This window comes from Dama dama, chromosome 32 (assembly GCF_033118175.1).
Source record: "Dama dama isolate Ldn47 chromosome 32, ASM3311817v1, whole genome shotgun sequence".
Taxonomy (NCBI): domain Eukaryota; kingdom Metazoa; phylum Chordata; class Mammalia; order Artiodactyla; family Cervidae; genus Dama; species Dama dama.
This window is the reverse complement of record NC_083712.1, coordinates 45,929,038-45,943,340: the sequence shown is the minus strand read 5'-3', so window position 1 is coordinate 45,943,340 and position 14,303 is coordinate 45,929,038. Positions and strand designations below refer to the sequence as shown.

The following is a 14,303-nucleotide window of genomic DNA, read 5'->3' as shown; positions in this document are numbered from 1 at the left end:
GGGGGAGGGGCGCGAAGCCAAGCGGAGCCCGGGACAACCAGGGCGCAAAGGGCCGGCGCCGGCGGGCGGCGGGCCCGGAGCGGCGTCCCGGTTCCGGCGGCTGCTCGCGGCCCCGCGTGCTCCCCGTGTCTCCCGCTCTGCGCGCGCTCCCCCCGGGGGTCCCGGGGCCCCGCGCGCCCGCGCGCGCGCGCGCCCCTCCCCGCGGCTCCGGCCCCGCGCGCTCCTCCCCAGGGCCCCGCGCGCTCCTCCCCGCGGCCCCGGCCCCGCGCGTTCCTCCCGGCGGCCCCGGCCCCGGCCCCGCGCGCTCGGAGCGGAGGCGCGGGGCGGGAGGAGCGCGCGCCCGGGCCGCGGGCCGCCCGCGCGGCGGGGCTGCTGGGAGTGCTCGGCTCTGTGAGAATCCTGGGAGCTGGTGATGTCAGACTCGCTGGGTCATTTGAAGGTTAGCAGCCCGGGAAGGGTTCACCGAAAGTTCACTCGCATATATTAGGCAATTCAATCTTTCATTCTGTGTGACAGAAGTAGTAGGAAGTGAGCTGTTCAGAGGCAGGAGGGTCTATTCTTTGCCAAAGGGGGGACCAGAGTCCCCGCGCGAGCCGCCCGAGGACGCGGATGCCGAGGACGCGCGCGAGCCGGGCAGGGCTGGTCTGGGCACCGTCCGGGTAGGAGCCGCACCGCAGTCCGAAGGCTTTTTGCAGGCGTCCGCTTGGAAGGAGAACTTGGGATCTTTCTGGGAACCCCCCGCCCCGGCTGGATTGGCCGAGCAAGCCTGGAAAATGGTAAATGATCATTTGGATCAATTACAGGCTTTTAGCTGGCTTGTCTGTCATAATTCATGATTCGAGGCTGGGAAAAAGACCAACAGCCTACGTGCCAAAAAGGGGGCAGAGTTTGATGGAGTTGGGTGGACTTTTCTATGCCATTTGCCTCCACACCTAGAGGATAAGCACTTTTGCAGACATTCGGTGCAGGGGAGATCATGTTTGACTGTATGGATGTCCTGTCAGTGAGTCCTGGGCGAATCCTGGATTTCTACACTGCGAGCCCGTCTTCATGCATGCTCCAGGAGAAGGCTCTCAAAGCATGCTTCAGTGGATTGACCCAAACCGAATGGCAGCATCGGCACACTGCTCAATGTAGGTTTATTTTTTTCCCTTCTTCTACCCAGAAAAAAAAAAAAAAAAAATGAATTGTCTCTCTTGCATGCAATAAAGACACTGGAAACAAACTGCACTGCTAGCCAGACAAAGGATTTAATGATTTAATGCTGAAAGGGTGTGCTATGCTGGTGTGCATATTGATTCCCTCTGCTGAAAATTTCCTGTTAGATGTTTTCTTCCCAAACAACCCCTCCAGACTCCTGCTCCTCTCCTTACCAACCCTACCGTGCCTTGAAAATTGTTTAAAAAAAAAAATGTGCGCGTGCTGAGAGGGGAAAAGTAGAGGGTGACCACAGGACTTTGAAACATTCTTCAAGTGAGGCAGTTTGACACATTTGTACAGTTTTTACTAAGATGTATGCAGAGGGGAATTTCACTTTGCTGTTCTTTGGATTAACTGCTGGCTATATATATATATATATATACACACATATCTATCTCACCCCCCTTGTGTGTTTCAACAATCCAAAGTAATTAAAATATGACATCTTCCTCGGGAGGAATTTGGCCTCATTGAGGTGTCTGCTGCTCCTGAAGTTCACAAACCACCAATTAAAACTGCTGCCTCCAATGTTTTTCTTGTGGAGGAAAAAGGCAATATTTCTTAGCATTGACCCTGCTGCCACCTTTCCGAGTCACTTTGTTGCTCTAAGAAGTTGCTGTTTTGCTAGAAAACTACTGGCAACGAACACCCCTTGGGCTGAGCCATCCATTATTTCCATATCTTGCAATTCAGCCGGGAACCTGGACGTTGGTTCAAGGAAGGGAAACATAAGTGGAGTAGCCCAGTTTTTAAAAAAATATTGACTATTTGGTTATCTGATGCTGACGGGGTGCCGAGGCCCACACTGGTCAACAGTAGCCTGGCTGCAGGCTTGAGAAATGAGCAGCAGTCCCAGAAAACCCCACTTTCGGGTGTCTGCAGTGGGAGCCTGCGGGACGCGTTGCTGCCCTGACAGTGATTTAGATAAATGGCTCGGCTATCTATCAAAATGTTTTTAGTACTTTATTTGACAATTCATTGGAGCATTAGCCTGAAAATGACATTTTAAATCTTTGTTTTCAAAGAGGTCAAAGTTTAACTGGAAGAAATTGAGTTTTCCTAATAACATGATGGCTTATCTAAAGAAAGGGAAGAAAAAGGAGAGGAAGAGAGGACAATGACAAGATTTAAACTGCCCTCTTCTGAAACTTTTTCTTAAGAATAAAGACTTGCTTCCAGGGCCAGGAAATCAACAGGTCTGTAGCTGAAAAATCAATAACCATGCCAACAGTCTGGCTGTCTGACTTAATATTTCGTAGAGCCATAACCAGGGTAAAAAAAAGAATATATATATATATATATCTTTCTCAGGAGGTGCCCTCAGTTAGCTGCTCTTGAAATGGCTTTACTTTCCTGCTGCCTCTTTTCTTTGAAGAGCTCAAAGAAACTGTTACAAAATAATTTTCCAACCTACTAAGGGATCTTTTAGACCCCTCTGTAGCAATTAAAACAGTATGAACAGTTTCATTTGGAACCTCAGGGAACTGGAGTGGTCTCCAACTTTTTCTTGTGAGAGAAAGTTTTAATGAAACGTTTTTTAAGGAAGGAAAAAAGAATGCTGGGATCCTGGCGTCAAGCTATTAGACCTAATAGAGGTTTTACAAGTAGACATTCTTCCTTTTGTAATTAACCCTCCAAAAGTGCCTATTAAGTTGCAGGAGTTGGGGGAAAAGCTTTGTTTGTTCTTGAACAAGTTAAACAAGGGATTTGCCTTATCTGGGGAGAGCGAGTGGTGAATGTGTCATTCACCTAGGGCCAGCCAGAGAAGCGAGAAGTGTTGATAACAGCAAAGTTCAGCTAATCAAAGAAACTTGCCTTCAAAAAAGTAAATAAAGGCATCTGACAAAGGGATTTCAAAAATTTCAGTGTCTTTATTTTTGTAAGCAGGGCAATTAGTGCTTGCTGTGGTCAGTTTCACAAGGGTTTCAACCTCCCACCCCCCACTCCAGGTTACATGAATAGAATGTAAATATCACTTATGCCCCTGAAGAGTTGGAGGGCTTTTGATGGTTCAGTTTAGTTCTTGAAGTGATTGCATTTTTTTTAGCATAAATAAAAGTTCTAACAAAGCTCTGCCACGCGGTGTTTGGCTCAGGGTGGCACAGCCAGTTAGGGCTTTTGAAGTAAAAGCATATTAGGGCTCCGTTTGTGTAAGTACAAACAAACAAACAAACAAAAAAACCCACAACCTTTTCCATTTTACTTAATGACTGCTTTGACAAGAAGCAGATCTGTTTGTGCTCTTAACAGAGAGGAAGCAGTGGGCAAGAAGGGGAAAAAATAGTACGAAATCCTAACCCAAACTGTTTTCTACTCTGAGATCCCTACTTTTTATTTTATTTTTATGGTGTGAGTGTGTGTCTGTGTGTGTGTAGTAATTAGAGTAAACCCTTTGAATGTAAACCATACCAGAAGCATTCCTTAAAAGGTGTTAGAATATTCTTTTTATTTTCCTTTTTAATTTTAAAGACAGAAAAGTGATATGCCAACCAGCTGTCGGTTGGAGTAGGGCCTGTGAATTGCTTCTAAAAATTCAAAGTCAGGAGTAGCGAGTTACTGAGGGCATGTGGTATGAATAATACGATTTAAGACTGCCCCTGGAGGTGTTGGGAGTCACTAAGTTTCTATTCAGATGCCTCCTGGATTATCTTGGGTTTAGGCTGCTCCAGATGTTTTCAGCATTAATTGCTCAGTGGGCATAGGATAAATCCTAATATTTGTGGTCTAAATATAGCAGTTGCTTTCGGTGAAATCATGAGTGTGACAACTTCTTGGCCCCTTTCCCTGTCTTCTCCCTACTCAACACATCAAAAAACAAAGGAGAAAAAGATTTTTTTTTTTTTTTCCAACAAGGAGAAATCATCTGTTTTTAAAAACAAACTATCAATGTACAATGAAAGAAGGAAAAAAGTACCCTTCCCAAAGTGCCGGGACCTGAATTTTCAGTATTAAACAGTATCTAAATCCTCTCCTAGTGAGATATAAATTGGGGTCAAAGTGGCAAAATCAAAGATACCCTCTGAAAGAGAGACTAAATAAAGGCTGACAGCCACCGTATGAATTGAATGGGGTTTTGAATAAATATTTCGGTGAAAAGGCTTAATTGTTTTTCTAAAGTAGGACATACTTTTCTGCTTCTCGGCCATATGACAGTGGTTACCAACACCATCAGAAAGGAGAGAAGAAAAGGGAATTCTGCTTATATCTCAGGGAGTGCAGGATAGGTCCGTCCGAAAACAAGTGGAAGATTCACTAACTTTTCCTTCCCGGTAGGAAGAAAGCAATACTAAAATTTTGTCAGTATCCAGATAATTTGGCACTTCTGGTAGGGAGGCACTGATGTGCAACCTGGGGGAAAAAATGAATAAATAACTGTTATTACCAGAAAAGGGGAGATTCTAAAAAGTAGGTGGAAACGCCAGAAGTAGATGTGCGTGTCCCTTAAACCTGGGCTGTGGAATGGATGGGAAAACGCCGGGCAGCGTTGGACTTCGCAGCCCTGATGCAAAGCCCTCACACCCACACAGGCCTTCCTTTTTTTTTTTTTTTCTTAGTAGATAAATGATCAGAATGGCAATTTCTGATAGGTTAGGTGACCTGAATCAGAAGTTTTTCTCCTCATTTTTGAGGGCTGGCTCTGACCATGTATAACCAGTCAGTATCATCATGAACTTTGCTTTAAAGCAGAAAAGGAAGTTCTTCTGGATATCAGGTTCTTATAATTTCCCTTCAACATGTTAAGCCCCTGAGATGGCTAAGTAGGAAAGAGAACCTTACTGTTTTCTCCTTTGTACCTTCTTGTGGAATGTAATCAATAGATAATCTCAGAAGAGAAACACATGGTAGATGATGAAGATTATAAATTGTGCTCTCCAGGAGTTTATAATCTTTAAAATGAAAACAGTTTTTTAAAGGCTGGGGATTTTTTAACTAAGAAATTACTGAGAGAAGATGAAGATGTAAAAGCACATTGCAAAACAGAAAACCCTTCGAGTCCAATAGCATTTACGAAATAGTAAATGCAGTGTTCATTTTAGGGCATCTTAAAAAGAATCTTCCATAGGATTTGAGTTACATATAAGTGCCAATAAATTTATCCTTAAATGACATTTTTATACTTTAAATGTTCTCATATAAATTCAGTTAACTATCAGTTAAATAGATTATTTCAGGAATGGGAGTTTTTTTTTGATGAAAGTTAATCAGAAAAATCTTGGCTGAAAATCTTTCTAAAAGATATTAATGTGGAATCTTGCCTTTCAAATTACAGGGTAGCTATGGCTATCATACATCTCAGCTTTTCTAGGATAACCCACTTTCAAATATGCTTGCCACAATTCCCACAGAAGTCACAGAACTATGCCAGATATTCCAGCATTACGACATCTCCCAGCACTGCCCCTTGAACCCAGGAGCGGCACAGAAAGCCTTTGTTTGGATATTATGGTCAGTGTAACTGCAGCTTTCACTCACAGCTTAATTTTTCCACTATAAGGGCAGATCGCCCGTGCTTCTGGGTCGTTCTTCTAAACATGAGTTCCTTCTGTGGCAAAGCATAGATCTGTAAATAGGTGTCCCTTGCAATATGGATTTAAGTACTATGACCGAGGTTCTGATGCCTCAAGTGTGTGTGTGCGTGCATGCCTGCGTGTGTGTTTTGGGAGTGCCGGAGGAGTGGAATTACACGCTAAATCCCTGTGTACAAAGCTGTAACAGTTCTTAGCCAGCGTCTTCTTAAAAAGTTGACGTTGGAGGCGATGGAGAGAGGAGAGTTAACTCCGGTTTCAGATTTATCCGCATCCTGTCTGTAAGTGGCTTGGCCTAAGCACCTCTTGTTAAATAGGAGATGAGATAGCCTGCCCATCTGTAAGATCTAATAACAGCCTCATCACTCAGTACGTTGCCCTGGACGCTCCTCTGTTCCTTCCTGCCTCCTTCCTTCATCATTAAGAAGCACGATTCCCGCCCCATCCCAACCCCTGATCCCCTTCTAATGAATAAAAAATAAAAGTTGCAAAAAGTTCTCTCCACTCAGACAGCAGTGGAGGCTGCCTGTGCAGGTAGGGTATTCTGTTATTTGTCTGGAGCTCCCAGAGCTGCCTAGGTGGGAATTCAAGCAGGCAATGGAACCGCTGACTTGCTTTTTCTCTGGCCTGGCAGGGTGGGGAGCCGGGAGGGGGCCTTTCAATAAGATAAGACTCCCGGTCCCCAGCACGATAAGGCGGGATAACAGGAACTGACGTCAGGGGGTGACCCCGCCCGGAGGAGCGTTTCCTCTGTCGGGGCACAGGCTCCCGGCTGATGGAGTGGAGCTGGGCCGGCTTGGGGGGGCGGGGAGCTAATTGAACAGGGCTGAACCTGGGTGACCGTGTCCCTCCTTCCCCAAAGGAGGTTTCTCTGAACAGAGCAAAGAATGGCTGGCAGGGGAGGGGGTTTAGTAAGAGCAGACTCTGCGATGATAATCGCAATTTTAGGTTGTCATGTGCTGGATATTTGTTTCCCAGCCATCAACAGTTTCCCTCTGATGTCTCCTAAGACGGTCTATCCAGCAGGCACCAAATATTATCCCCCGTGAATCCTGCCAGCTCCCCACGTAGAACCAAGTGGGCGGGAATTCACGTTGTCAGAGTTAATCCCTGGGACTCCTGTTTACTTTTCTAAACTCCAAGTTCCCACCCTCATCGGCGTCATCTGACAGCAGGCTAAAGCCCTGAAACCACCTGGCAGTTTTTCCTTTCCTCTTTCCTTCGTCCTTTTCTCCTAAACTAGGTTAAAATTTAAAAAAAATTTTTTTTTCTTCTTCTTCTTTTTTTTTTTTTTTTTTTTTTACTGTTGTTTGCCTTTATTAGTGTCTGCAATGGAAGTTCGGAGAAGGTCAAATTCTAATGAAAGGATCCTATTTGATGTTTTCAAGTTCATGCCATCATAGTCTACTGTTAAAGATTACGCTTTTTTTTTTAAGGTTTTGGTATTGAATAAGGAGTTATTCTCCTAATGTTACTCAGATATAGTGAAATGTTTTTGTTGTGGTTGTTGATATTGATAAGTTAATACTGGTCACAGATTAAATGTTATCAAAAAATAGCTAAATTTGGAATACTGGGGTAGAAATGATGCAGATAAGACCAGATAAGATGAGTGCATCAGCTAACTGGAAAATGAAGATTTGAATCACACTTATCCTAATACTTCTCTAATTTTCAGAGTGAATGAAGACCTCAGTAATAAATCCCTTGTCTCAAAAATGTTAAAGCTTTTGGGGCTACAGTACCTTTGTCTTGTCATTTAAGTTCGTGATTACAAAAAGGCTGTTTCAGCTTCAAAAGATTTTTTAGGGTCTGGCCCATTGGAAAGCTTGGGGGTGTAATTAACTAAAATGGAAATGGAAGGCAAGTGAAATTTAGTTCCTAATGTTTTAATTTAGCTCAGTACTGCCATGTGTTATTGAAGAGAATTCTTAAAGGCAAACATAATTATTTCATTATGGTCCTCAGAATGCTTTCATTGGCTTTAATGACAAGAAGCTGTATAAAAAGGCATACGTTTTAATTAGTCCTTCTTATATTTACATCAGATAAATAACAAATAATTGATGAAAAACAAGTCTTTGGGATGGATGATTTCACATAGTGTGCTGGTTACAGTTTAACGATGAAACATTTCTCTGTTGCTTTGCATTTTAATTATCCAGACATTACAGTGGTGGGGCCGTGGAGCTAAAATACCGTTGTTGCCATTTTATTAAAAAAAAAAAAATCACAATTAATGCCTATGAATCGGAATCGGGAAAAGGTAGCGAGAAGCATCTCTCAGAGGAAGTATATTGCCAGTCCCATTAATTTTACCACGTTTGTTAGCACTCGTTTTGATCACTTTTTATCGTTTATGCTTCATCCTTTTGGATTAAGACTGTCAGGGGTTTCACCTGCGTTTTTATGATCACATCTCCTAAATCCAGTGCTCTCTCTCACTTGCGGCCTCTGCTGAAGGCTTGGCTGGATGTACCATGCCACGTGTGGCCTGGAAATCCAGAGAGCCGCCTTCCAAGTGACAGGCCCATTTTACCTTTGATCTTCTAGGAAAACCCATTTCCCATGATCCATCCGTTTTGGTGTACAGAACACTAATTGTTATTATTGATTTTAAATTCCGTGACCATTACAAGTAACCCAGATGACTGGCAGATAAAGGGTAATAATCCATGGAGTTCTGGAACTGTTTCATGTTTGTCTGGAGTACTTTATGTGATCAATATTAACTGCCCCATTGAAACTAACTGCTGTATCAAATAACAGTCAATCAAATGAATGTGCTTAGAGATTATTTATTGAAAGCCCTAATTGTTCACTGGGGCCCTGCTTATCAGAGGAAACAATAGGAAGCAGAGACACGGCGACCGGGTTTGGATGTGCTGGGAAAGTTGGAGGATGCAAAAGTCATCTTTTGCTGCGTGGGCCACGGGCTTCTAGCAGCACAGGTTGTAAATAGCCTCCCGGGAGTTCCTCTGCCACCTGCATGTGGGGAGCGCTCTGGAGAGGTGGGCGGAGTGACTTCCCGGCTCCCAGCCCTGGGGCTGTGGGGCCGTCACTCTGGGAATTTCACGGTGGCCTCTCCACCTGCCCGGCACAGACGTAACTCTGCGAGCATCTCTCCACCTGCGGTCCCCGCTCTGTGGCTGGCCTGAGGAATAGCCCGCCTGGACACAGGATTGATTTCTACAGCCATGAAATGGGACATCGCAGGATTTGTAGCAAGATTATAGATAACGTCAAGGAGGCTTCTGCCCTGCCCTGAAGACACACGGAGGTCCCTGCTTTCAGAACGGTGCTGTGACTCGCCTGCCTTCGCCAGCAGCCACGGTGCCGGCCGAGCTGGTGTCTCTTTCCTGCGTGAGATGGTTCCTCTGTCTGTGACCCGTCGCTGAGGGGACAGTACTTCCCATGTCAGTGGGATAGCGCTGCGGTCTTGATGCAGTGGCATCTGTTCACCAAGCCCGGAGACTGAGTGCAGACAGTTGACTTTTGCCCCGAGCGTGGTCACCCTTGAAGTTGTCACAGTACAGCTCACCCAGGGTTCTGTCATTCAGGGATGGGTTAGATCTTGCAAAGGCCTGTTCAACAAACAGCTCTTGGGTGTCTGCCGTATGCCAGGCTCCCCCCCGACATGTCCCGGTGGCAGGGGAGGGACCCCCAAGGTGAAGTCCACGCCTCCCTTGCTCTCTGGACTCTCCACGGAAGGGAGACACTTGTGTACACACGCCAGTGTGACACAGCCCCGCGGTGAGACAAACACAAGGATCTCCTTGGGACTTTGGAAGTGGGTTTGATTACAGACAGAACTCAAACCCACTGAGAAACAGGGCTCGTGCCTAAGGAGGGGATCACGTGGGTCACACATTTTTGTCACAAGAAGCAGGCAAGAGGTTTTGCTGGGGGCAGCCACCATAGGTGCGTCCTAAGCGCGGTTTACAAAGCAGAGTTCCAAACTCCGTGATGGAATAAGGGCATACCTTCTGAACTTGCTTCTTGAAGGCTCACAGGATGTTTCTGGAGTGTTTGTTAAATAATGTTTTTAGGGGGTTGGGTCTGATTAGATATTTTTAAAAAATCACTTCTTTCTAAAAAAATTTTCTTGGAGGACAGTTGATTTACCATGTTGTGTTAGTTGCAGGTGTATGGGAAATCAGGTATACAGTGAATCAGCTATGCATACACATGTATCCATTCCTTTTCAGACTTTTTCCCAAATAGGTTGTTACAGAGTATTGAGTAGCATTCCCTGTGCTCTCCAATAGGTCCTTTTTGATTATCTCTTTCGTCTATAATAGTGTCTGTTAATCCCAACCTCCTAGTTTATCGAGTTTATCCCCCGCCCCAATTTCCCCTTTGTTAACCATAAGTCTTACGTTTGAAATCTGTGAATCTGTTTTCTGTTTTGTAAATAAGTTCATTTATGTCATTGAAAATACAGATTCCACATGTAAGCAGTATCATATGATATTTGTCTTTGTCTGACTGACTTCAGTCCGTATGATAATTTCTGGGACCGTTCATGTTGTTGCAAACGGCATCATTTCTCTCTTTTTCAGGGCTGAGACTATTCCATTGCGTATGTGTACCACATCTTTATCCATGCATCTGTCGATGGACGTTCAGGATGTTTCCACGTGGGGGCCATTGTGTCACTTTGTATTTATGATTGTTTTTGAGACTTTCTTGCCGTATGACGAAGTGCCCCCCAAACTTAGTGACCTAACAGTTATTATCTCAATATTTAGTGGGTGGACTGGGCTCAGCTGGGCAGATCTTCTGCTCCAGGGGATGTCCGCTGAGGCTGCACCATGCAGGGCTGAAATGGGCTGAAAGCTTGTCCTTGCTGGCGCCCGGGGCTGACAGTGGATGCTGGCTGTTGGCAGAGAGCTCAGCTGGGCGGTCACCATGTGTATCTCCTGCTCCTCTCTGCGTGGCGGCAGTAATCCGAGAAGGGGGCTGCCTAGAAGCTCCTGGGCCTCGGAAAGGCTGGAGCGAAGCTGGCACGTGGTCACTGGGACCGCCCCCTGTTAGGGGAGCAGCTCGGCCCAGCCCGGCTCCCGTGGGACCACCTCTGCACGTGGGGGTCTAAGAGCACGCTGCTGTGTTCTACACTGTGGTCATCCCATCGTGCTCTGGAACCCGAGAGGAGTGACCGTCTTCTGGTTTAGAGAACAGCCTGAGGAGCTGCGGTGAGGTTCTTAGTCCCTTCTTTAGACTGGTTAGACATTTGACGAGACCCTACTCTAATCATGCTCCCTACATCAGTATCACAGGCAGTCATGTGAGGCAGGTATGATTTGCCTCTTTTCCCAGAAGAGAAAATTGAGGCTCAGAGAAAGTGAGTTTGATAGCAGTGTGGCAGCGGAGGGGGGAATTCCTGCAGAAAGTTTATGCCCTGATAACCCCACGTGTGGACCCCGGAGTGAGCGCTTTGGCTTTGGAGCAAGGTGGGAGAGAGGTGAAAGACTGGACCACAGAATTTCCTCTGATTCCATCATTTCTCTCATGAAAGACACAGCCTTTTTTTTTTTTCTCAGTGCTCCCTGATTTTATTTTATTTTTTCCATTTATTTTTATTAGTTGGAGGCTAATTACTTTACAATATTGTAGTGGTTTTTATCATACATTGACATGAATCAGCCATGGATTTGCATGTATTCCCCATCCCGATCCCCCCTCCCACCTCCCTCTCCACCCGATTCCTCTGGGTCTTCCCAGTGCACCAGGCCCAAGCACTTGTCTCATGCATCCAGCCTGGGCTGGTGATCTGTTTCACCCTAGATAATATACATGTTTCGATGCTGTTCTCTTGAAACATCCCACCCTTGCCTTCTCCCACAGAGTCCAAAATTCTGTTCTGTACATCTGTGTCTCTTTTTCTGTTTTGCATATAGGGTTATCGTTACCATCTTTCTAAATTCCATATGTATGCGTTAGTATACTCTAATGGTCTTTATCTTTCTGACTTACTTCACTCTGTATAATGGGCTCCAGTTTCATCCATCTCATTAGAACTGGTTCAAATGAATTCTTTTTAATGGCTGAGTAATATTCCGTGGTGTATATGTAGCACAGCTTCCTTATCCATTCATCTGCTGATGGGCATCTAGGTTGCTTCCATGTCCTGGCTATTATAAACAGTGCTGCGATGAAGGGCACAGCCTTTTAAACTGTGGAAGAAGCTAGTATGCTGTTTGCTCCTTTATCCTTTTGTCTTCCGTCCTGTTTGTTGTCAGAGTCTGCAACTGACCTGGTCCCTTTGCAGCTCACAGGATCTTGAGTCAGGACTGAGGAATCAAAGGGAGGTGAGAGATGAGAAATAAGATTTTCTTGTTCTTCTAGCTTGCTCAGAGCCCTCATGTGGAGATGGACACCAGTGGTGGTACCTCTTCAATAGCACTACTGTATCTTTCATTACTGAAAAGAAAAGAAAAACTTCTAGGAGATACTGAAAAACTTACATTTTGGTATTTGCCACCTACTTTCAGTATCTGCTTGTTTTTAGGGTCCCAAACCTATGGAAGCTGAAGCTGCAATACTTTGGCCACCTGATGCAAAGAACCGACTCATTGGAAAAGACCCTGATGCTGGGAAAGATTAAGGGCAGGAGGAGAAGGGGGAGACAGGATGAAATGATTGGATGGCATCTTCCACCCAATGGACATGAGTTTGAGCCAACTCTGGGAGATAGTGAAGGACAGGGAGGCCTGGCGTGCTGTAGTCCGTGAGGTTACAAAGAGTCAGACATGATTTAGTGACTAAACAACAACAACAAATCTATGAAAATTGTGACTATTTAATGAAGTTTACATTAATCATCATGATGGCGGTTAGCCTCATATAACGCCCTTATTTCTGTGGTTTCAAACAGTTTACTCTTCATGTCCGCAGGTTCCACATTGACTGGTTTGGCCAATCTCAGATGGAAAATATTCAGGACAAAAAAAATTCCAGAAAGTTCCAAAAAGCAAAACTTGATTTTGCTGCACAGCTGGCAACTATTTGCACAGTATTTACATTGTGTTTGTAACTGTGAGCTTCGTGCTTACAGCGTATTAGGCATTATAAGTAGAGATGATTTAAAGGATACAGAGGATGTGGATGTTGTATGCAAATTCTATTTCCATTTATATATTTGAACGTCCACAGATTTTGGTGTCCACAGGGATCCTGGAACCAGGGTCTCCCACAGATATGGAGTAACTGTCTGTTTCAAGTGCAATATATCGTTCTGTATTGGGGATTTTTGTGTACTGTGTTCTACCTGTTTCTTTTGTTTGAAATCTAATTGTTGAATTACGGCCTTTGAGGAGGCAGATGGGGGAATTGCAGTGACTGTCTGTGGGTCGTGAGGAGCGTTCTGGGTCGATGCTGCGTGCGTTCCTCGTGGACCCCGTGGTGCCGTGAAGCTGGGCACGCCTCCTGCACTGCTTCTGCTGTTGCCTCGATCGTTTTCACCTGTACGTAATGCTTACCTTGCAAACTTTGTCATTGTTGTTGTTTAGTCGTTAAGTCGTGCCCAGCTCTTTTTCAGCCCCATGGACTGCAACCCACCAGGCTCCTCTGTCCATGGGATTTCCCAGGCAAGAATACTGGAGTGGGTTGCCCTTTCCTTCTCCAGGGGATCTTCCTGCCCCGAGGATTGAACCTGGGTCTCCTGCACTGGCAGGCGATGCTTTACCACTGAGCCACCTGGATTGTGTCCCCTTAGCAACCTGGGAAGTCTTTGAGGCCAGATATGGTGCCCTTCACCTCTGTCCTCCCAGCACAAGAGCAGGCTGTCAGCACAGCTCGTGTGGCACCTGATCAGCCCTCAGTTAACCGTGGTTAAGTCAGTGGATACAGGTGTTCAGCCATGTCACCCCTTAAGGTCCCGGTTACCTGGTCTCTCCGGTAGGATTTTTTGCGAGGATGGGAGCCATCTGTAATTCTGTTTCTGACACAGTGATGGCTGGCCACGTGGGGCTGTTGAGCACCTGAAATGTGGCTGATGTGTCTGAGGAACTGAATTTTTTATTGTATTTAATTTTAGTTAAATTAACTTTCAGTCGCCACATGTGGCTAGTGGCTACTGCATTGAACGACACAGCCCTGTACACTCAGCTATTATTATTTTTTCAATATTTGTACATTCTCTTTATTTCCCTTTTCCTTCAGCCTTTATTCACCTCTTCTATTGCCGTTCAGGAGCTCCAATTATCTCGTTATGCAGCCCGTAAATGGACTGCAGGAGAATGTAAACAGAATATTGGAGGGCTGTGATTTCAGTCATTGTTTTACTTGTTTTCCTTCTGGGTGGAACTGTTTTTCCCGGGGCTTGCCAAAGACTTAGCACTTACTTTGCTCACGCGCGTTTTGCAGAGCTCAACCAAGACTTGCCCAGAATCCCTGTGGACTGGGCTTGAATGCCGCTCCTTGCAGCAGTCTTGTCGAGGGAAAGGACGAGTTCAGGCCCCGCACTCCACGCCTGCGTGGTTTTCAAGTGGACGCCGTCTCTTCCAGCCTTTTCCAGCTGGTTTTAACTCTGCTTAAGCATGTTGAACTGCAGGGAGGCAGAGGAATAGCAGGGAG

The 14,303-nt window shown here is 45.4% G+C and overlaps 1 protein-coding gene across 2 annotated transcripts in view; it reads left to right on the top strand.

Annotated features, from left to right (window-relative positions):
* Positions 1-357: 357 nt before the first annotated feature.
* RARB (retinoic acid receptor beta) overlaps positions 358-14,303 on the top strand; it is a 183,730-nt gene continuing 169,784 nt past the window's right edge. Inside the window, exon 1 of one of the 2 annotated variants that reach the window (XM_061134609.1) lies at positions 358-439. Coding sequence is in view for 1 of the 2 variants with exons in the window: in XM_061134608.1 (XP_060990591.1) it covers positions 977-1,133 (157 nt within the window). In the remaining variant the exon portion in view is untranslated. Of the gene's footprint in view, positions 440-462; positions 1,134-14,303 lie in introns of those variants that run through there. The other variant, XM_061134608.1, reaches the window with a different exon arrangement.